Genomic DNA, 6,945 nt, shown 5'->3' with positions numbered 1-6,945 from the left:
ATACTGCTTTTCTTACTGTGCTAGAGTTACAGCAAAAACACAGTCACTCTTTTCTCAACTTTTACTGTACTCCAGTACAGTTAAAAGCAAAAAAACCACAATAAAATATAAAAAAAACATATAAAAGCATTTATCCAGTGATGATAAGTTAGGTTTATTACTAAAATAGGCAGTACATTGTGTTTGGAAATGAGAACTGTAACAAAAAGCCGTACAAAAGTCATTCAGAAATAAAGATAGGTAGGGATTTACTACTCTGTGAGAAACTGCTTTACATTAATTTAATGGTACAATAATTCCAATGGGGGATAATATACCTGCAAACAAAAGGTCTGAACAGCACTATGACTTACAGATGACTACAATAAGCAGTTTCCTATGGTTAGTTGGTGTGTTATTTGAAATTTAAAAAATGTAAGATTTCGTTCAAAAACCATGGATGGCTCTTTCTCTATGCTATAGAGAATGAAGACCGTCTGGCTTGTTCTCAGGTCAAAGTTCAAAGGTCAGTTCCTTGATGGTAGCATTACTGCTCATTTAGTAATTTTTGGAGAACATCTTGCTTATTTCAGCAAGAAAAACAGCATTTCACATTTTCCATCAGCGTGATTGTGTAGTAGGCGAACTGGTGCTAAACTATACTGTCTACAGTGCAGCTTGTATTGAAAACACTCATACCATTATGCAATGAAAAGAATGGCAAATATCAAGCAATAATATGGGAATATTATGCTTTCATAACAGCATTTGGTCCCCTCAGTACCCAAACACTTAGCAAGGTGCTGTTAAAACAAGAGGTGATGCAGCACTGTGGGGAAATAAGCCTCTGTCTCAGGTTTTTAAAACATGTTGCTGGCATCAAATTCAAAAACAACATTGGATATATTATAGTTGTACTGTTTTCAGTTAAATATATGCTTCGAAATTATGTCTGAACTTCAGAAAGGTCGTGCAGGTCATTGCTTTGACACTAGTACTGGGAGTCAGCAGTTAAATAGTGCCCTCTTTCTTTTATCAAATCAAGAATAATTTTAGAATAATAGATAATAGAATAATAGAATATTTTCTTCTTCCTGCTCCTTTTCACACATGGTTGTAGTGCTTTATTGATAGAAAGTGTGGTTGGTTTGTTTGATCTGTTGTACCAAGTGTGAAATAAATAAATAAATGAAATGAAATGAAAGAATAATAGATTTATAGTTTGAATTTCTAACCACTATTGAAACAAATCATGATACAAGTTTTCCAAACTAGATTATAAATATCATGGATACACTCTCTTGTAATAGTGATGTTATGGGTTTCCACATGGAGAGATAAGATAGTTGGTCATTCTTAAGATTTGACACCTTAGTCTCAGCCTGAAGGATAACTTCATCTTGACCTTATTATTTAACACAAATGTTTAACTAGATCAAAATATAGAAGTATTTTTAACCCCAAGGTAAAAGCGCCTAAAACCATTAATAATTAACATAAAGCAAGAAGCATAAACCAGAACCAACCAAGAGTCTTTTGAAACTGTAGTTTTAGGAAAACAGTTCTATTAAATAAAAATATAAACAAAAACATTAACAAATATCTTTTTAATGTTTTTGTTGGTACACAGTGAATAAATCTTTTCCTGCCCACTGCTCAGACTATCTGTTTCAACATCTTCTGCCTTCTGTTTTTTATTTTTATGTATTTATTTATATATATATTTTTCCTCTATCCCTGTGCTGGATATGCATGAATTTTCTGATTGCTATTTTTTTTCTCCATCATCCCATTCTTATGCCATCTATCACCTCCTCATATTTCTGTCTCTCTTTTTATTCATATCCCATCATCCCTCCATCCTCCTAGCTGGCTGACCTAAATCCTGTGCTGTTTTGGAGCTCTGCTCTGGGCGAGACAAACTCTATGTGGCTTTCTGCAGCCACACACATCCTCTCATGTCCCAGTGCATTGACTGCGCATGAGAAAAAGACAGAGGATAGGTGGGGGGTGGGGGGGCTAAATAAGGAGAAGGAGAACTAGAAAAAGGATAAATGCAAAGAGAAACATTGTTAAGCTAGCAGAATTACAGGTCACTTTTGAAAGAGTTGATTGAAAGAATAAAAATCGTTTTAGTAATTACGCTGCAGTGAATGAGAAGTACAAATTTTCAATTAACTATATGCATGACTATGCATGACTACTTTTTTTACGCACTAGTTGAAATGAGAATTTAAACAGTCTTAATTGTTGCTGTCAGTCTGGATTATGTTTTGCTTCGTATAGTGGATATTTTTAATTTTTAAACGTGACAATCACGTGCATGGATGTGGAAGCTATTTTATGAGGCTCTCGTAATATCATCACGTCTGTGAATCACGTATGTTTTTAAATTAATATATACTGAACCAGCATTGAAAACCGTTATTCATAGAACTGATTGATTTATCTCAAATGTTGGAAATTTTTTACAGATTTCATTTCCTCCAAAGGAAAATATGATATGATATGACACATCAGCCTCCATGTCCCTGTCCTGACCCTTTTCCATCCCCCATCATACCACTGTGAAACCACTGATGGGGCAAAGCCTGGCAAAGCCTAGCAGCTCGTCTCACTTTAACATCCTATACCTTGGAGAAGCTCTTGAATATTTTATCAGAACTTGCATATCAAAGTGTATTTAAGAAATTAAACATGCCTATAATGAATACTTCAGCTAATTACTAATTAACGACTTTTGTATCTGTTTTTGTTTTGGACCGTGTAACATCCTGTCACTTTAATTTATTCTATCATTGCACACTGAGAAGAGGATATGACAGGACATGGATACATGTATTGTTATTGAACAGCTTATTATCTATAATAAAATAACACAGTCATGTGAAAATCAAAGTAGACCCTTACTGCTTCCATAGGAATCATGAAAGTACATAGTAGTCAGGCGCTGCTGGTCACATGTACTGTTTTCCTCCTCATGACCACCTCTATAAAGTTTTGGAAATTGGTGTGCATTGCCACAATCTTCCCAGGAGTTAATCTCCCAGAAAATACATCCCAAAGTCAGACTGTGCAATGCTCAAAGAAACTACAAAAAATTCAAGAACAACATCTCAGCCTCTACAGGCTCAGTTTGCATGTTAAATGTTAAAGTTCATAAAAAATAAGACTGAACAAGTATGGTTTATTTGTAAGAGTCCCAAAAAAAGCCCCTTCTTTCTCTAGTAGCACAGCTTAGGATAGCAAAAGTGCCTCTGAACAAACCACAAGATTTATTGAACAAGTTATTTCTGGTGAAAACCAAACACAGCATTCCAGCACAAATACACCAGCTGCCAAGCACGGTGGTGGAGGGCTGATGATTTGGACTTGTTTGCAGCCCCAAGACCTGGACAGGTTCCACTCATTCAGTTAGTTATGAACACCTCTTTATAGCAAAGCATTTTGGAGTGAAATGTGATGCCATCTGTGCAATGGCTAATGCTTGACCAGAAGGGACTGCAAAAGGACAATGATCCTATGCATGTCACCAAGGACGGTTTAATACAGGTTCTACTTTAAAAAGGGGAACCTTCTTAAACGGGAATAGCAATATTGGAGCCAGAAACAATAGGACATTTTAAAAATATAATTTATTTTGCACATAAACAGTAAAATACCCTGGCCAGGGACAACAATTATTAAAATAGAATAAAAGAGCAATACACATGTCAGGTGTCTCGCCCCTCACCGACATCCGGCGTACTTCTGCCCGTCCCGCAGCTGCGAATCTCCCACACCGCTGCAGAATATTCCCAGTTGCTCCTCTGCAGCCCACTCGCCAGCACCTCCAACGCTATTGCTGTCGCCAGTTAAGCTTCTCTCGAGAATGTCCTCTGACCTGCGACCTCCTCAGTTGCCGCTGCCGCCCACTACTTTGCCATCTCTGCTGCCCTCCTTCTCCTGACCTGCAAGGCCCTCTTATTGGGCCTCTGTGACCTCCCAGGTGTGCCAAGTTAGTAATCAGGGAGGGGCGGAGTCTCTCTATGACAAGTCAACAAGAAATACAATCAAAAACATGCAATAATACAAGAAAACTGTACAATATTAAAAATAGTAAAACACAGCACTCATGCAAGATGAAAAACCCAGTTAACTTGTCCATTTCCACCCTGTGACATGCACTGCAGCAAATCTATAACAGAATGGCTGAAAAAGAAAAGAATTGAGGTGTTGCAATGGCCGAGTCAAAGTATAGAGCTCAATTCAACGGAATTGCTGCAGAGAGGTGTGAATGAACAATACTGTAGGTTTTTGCTGCCAAAGGTGGTTCTGCAATTCACTGAATCATGGGGTGCACTAAGTTCCCACAGGACTTCATAGGAGCTTGTGAACTCGTGATTTATCCTTTGGGGGCAGTTTTACCCCTTTTTCTTTTTTCTTTTTTTTTTTTTTAGGTTATTTGCATTTTGTTTGGTTTGGTTTTTTTTCTCAATCTTATGCAAACAAAATTGTAAATATGGAGATTGGTTAAATTCGGTTTACCAGGAGCTGTGATACAGTGTTTTCTTTGTAAGTGTTCATTTATATGCACAGTCCCTAGTTAGTTTTTATGGCAGGTGTGTACATTTGCATGCACACATCTGCCTCGGTTACTCTATTTTTAGAATATTAAAGCAGAAAGAGACAGGGAAATGGCTTTTTCTTACAAAGGTTGTTTTGTGTCCTCTCGAGAAATCTGCCCTTTGAATTTGTAGGAAAGGGTATTTTACTCAGATTATTCTTCAGTCGTCTGATAAATTCCCTTCCCTCTTAAAATGTCCATCTACATGTCTCACTTTTTTCTCACCTTTCTGATGCTCAATTTTTTTTTTTTGTTCTGTCCTTTTCCAGAACATTGCGGACCATGTGGCCTTTGTAATCACTGTACCCACAGCACTGGCCATATTCCTGGCTGTATTTGTGCTTGTCTGCATTGAGTCTGTCTTCAAGAAGCTTTTACGTGTTTTCTCCCTGGTCATCTGGGCTTGTTTGGTTGCCATGGGTTACCTTTTTATGTTTTCTGGAGGGATCATCTGTCCGTGGGATCAGGTAAGACAAGAGATGAAATTTCTGGTACATTTATTTGTTGTAGAGCATGCTACATGTGTGTTTAAATGAAGTGATTTATTTGTGTTTTATAGATACTCCTGTGATTGGTTTAGATAAAAACTGATACAGAGACAATAAAAAGTACGATGGAACTTGAGCTCAACATCATACGTATACCTAAGTCTCTCCTTTTTACTCTCTGCTGATGTGGAGTGTGGTTAGAATGTGGAGCTATGTGAAATGTGACACAGGAATGTAATTGGCCTGGTTTAAAAAAAATCTTAATCTTTTATTTTATCTGATGTGATTTCTGACCTACATTCTGAGACAGTCTGCCTTTGAAGTTTTACATTCATGCATGCATGTTCTTCAGTGTTTTCTGTTATTTCATTATGTTTTGTTTCTTTTTAGTTTTCCTTTTGTCTTGATTAGTTTGGCTGATGGGCTGAAGTTCTAATACAAAGAGAAAGAGAAATTATATTAGAATGATATTAATACAAGAAAATTACATTAAAGTCTAATCATCTGTTAGAAAAAATATAATTATTGAACCTTTGATTGGAAAACCACACTAACTTTCACCAGAGATTAGGGTTGTTTTTTTATAGATTGCTACTGTAAAGAGTATTCAAGGGAGTTTCTATACAGTTTACACAAACTACACTGATCTAGAAACCTGCAATATTATTACTCGACTAAGGTTATAGAGAGAAGATTATATAAGTTTAGAGCTTATAACAAGAGAATTATCCAATTTCTCAGAAATATCCAAAGCCATAGCTGAGCCGTCAGGATCATCTTCTTGTGCATGACTAGCTGGTCTAAGTCTGGCTGATATCTTTAGATTGATTGGTCGCATTCTGTCTGCTTGCGCTTGCTCTTTACTGATATGCACTGGCTCTCTTTCACTGTGCTAAAATGACAGTCCTTCAAATTATGTTTTTAATTTTGTGAAGAGAAGTAGCGAAAATCCATACTTAACCTCCTAAGACCCGAACTCTTCCTTGGCATGCATTTTTAATTTCTCTGTGATATTTAGGCATATTGGGACCTGATGAATGTAAAAACAAAGAACTACCCGATATTTTTTTTTTTTTTTACCTAATTTTTGTTTCTAAGAAAAATGAGAGCCACATATGAGATATTCATTTAAAATTTCGATAGAACAGTTGTAGTATAATGTCCTCGTAAGTGGATATCAAAATGTGATGTCCACATATGTGGACGCCAGGTCCTAGGAGGTTAATGTGCTACCTTTAGGCTTGGAAACTGTGGACTCTTGGACCAAAAACTGTTTAAAACTGCTATGTCATAGCCAGAGATCTAGTTCTTGTCACCAGCTATGATCCTTCACGTGAAATTTGGGTCCTTTTGAAATCATAGATGAACAAGTCTAAGTGGTCATATCACTGCTTCAAGGGACTGATCTAAAAACAGCAGCGGCGCTAAAAGTATCCTGAAGATACATCAAAAGATATCTTCAATGGAAAACCTGCCAAATTCAATTCCAGTGTGGATTCAGATTTTTACAGAACAACTCTCTGAACTTATTCGTTACACCTTATATAGTAGTGTGACTTTGATGCAAAATGCTTGGCAGGTGTCTTGTGTGAAACCTGTCTCTTCTGGTCATCCAGCCATTCATACGTGCGGAAAAGCCACAGTTGCCCTTTAAACTAACTATATGTATGTAAATGCTATAAACACCACTCAAAAATAACAGAGGAACACTTTGTAATCACAGTATAGAATCAAGTCAGTTAGACCTCTGGGATTAATTAGATTAGATTAGATAGAACTTTATTAATCCCTCGGGTGGGTTCCTCTGGGAAATTCGATTTCCAAAAAAGCACAGCACCGACAGAAGTTAGAGTTACAGAATATTATATATAT

At 36.8% G+C, this 6,945-nt stretch overlaps 1 protein-coding gene across 4 annotated transcripts in view; it reads left to right on the top strand.

Moving 5' to 3' along the window:
- Nucleotides 1-6,945, top strand: part of adcy2a (adenylate cyclase 2a) — a 63,212-nt gene that overhangs the window by 8,551 nt on the left and 47,716 nt on the right. For all 4 annotated transcript variants that reach the window (XM_005744612.1, XM_013913720.1, XM_013913719.1 and 1 more), the window contains one exon: nucleotides 4,855-5,052. In XM_005744612.1, the coding sequence (XP_005744669.1) occupies nucleotides 4,855-5,052 (198 nt within the window). The remainder of the gene's footprint in view (nucleotides 1-4,854; nucleotides 5,053-6,945) is intronic.

This window comes from Pundamilia nyererei, unplaced genomic scaffold (genome assembly GCF_000239375.1).
Source record: "Pundamilia nyererei isolate P.nyererei 1_Seehausen unplaced genomic scaffold, PunNye1.0 scaffold00146, whole genome shotgun sequence".
NCBI lineage: Eukaryota > Metazoa > Chordata > Actinopteri > Cichliformes > Cichlidae > Pundamilia > Pundamilia nyererei.
The sequence above is the reverse complement of the archived record's forward strand: the minus strand, read 5'-3'. Positions and strand labels throughout refer to the sequence as shown.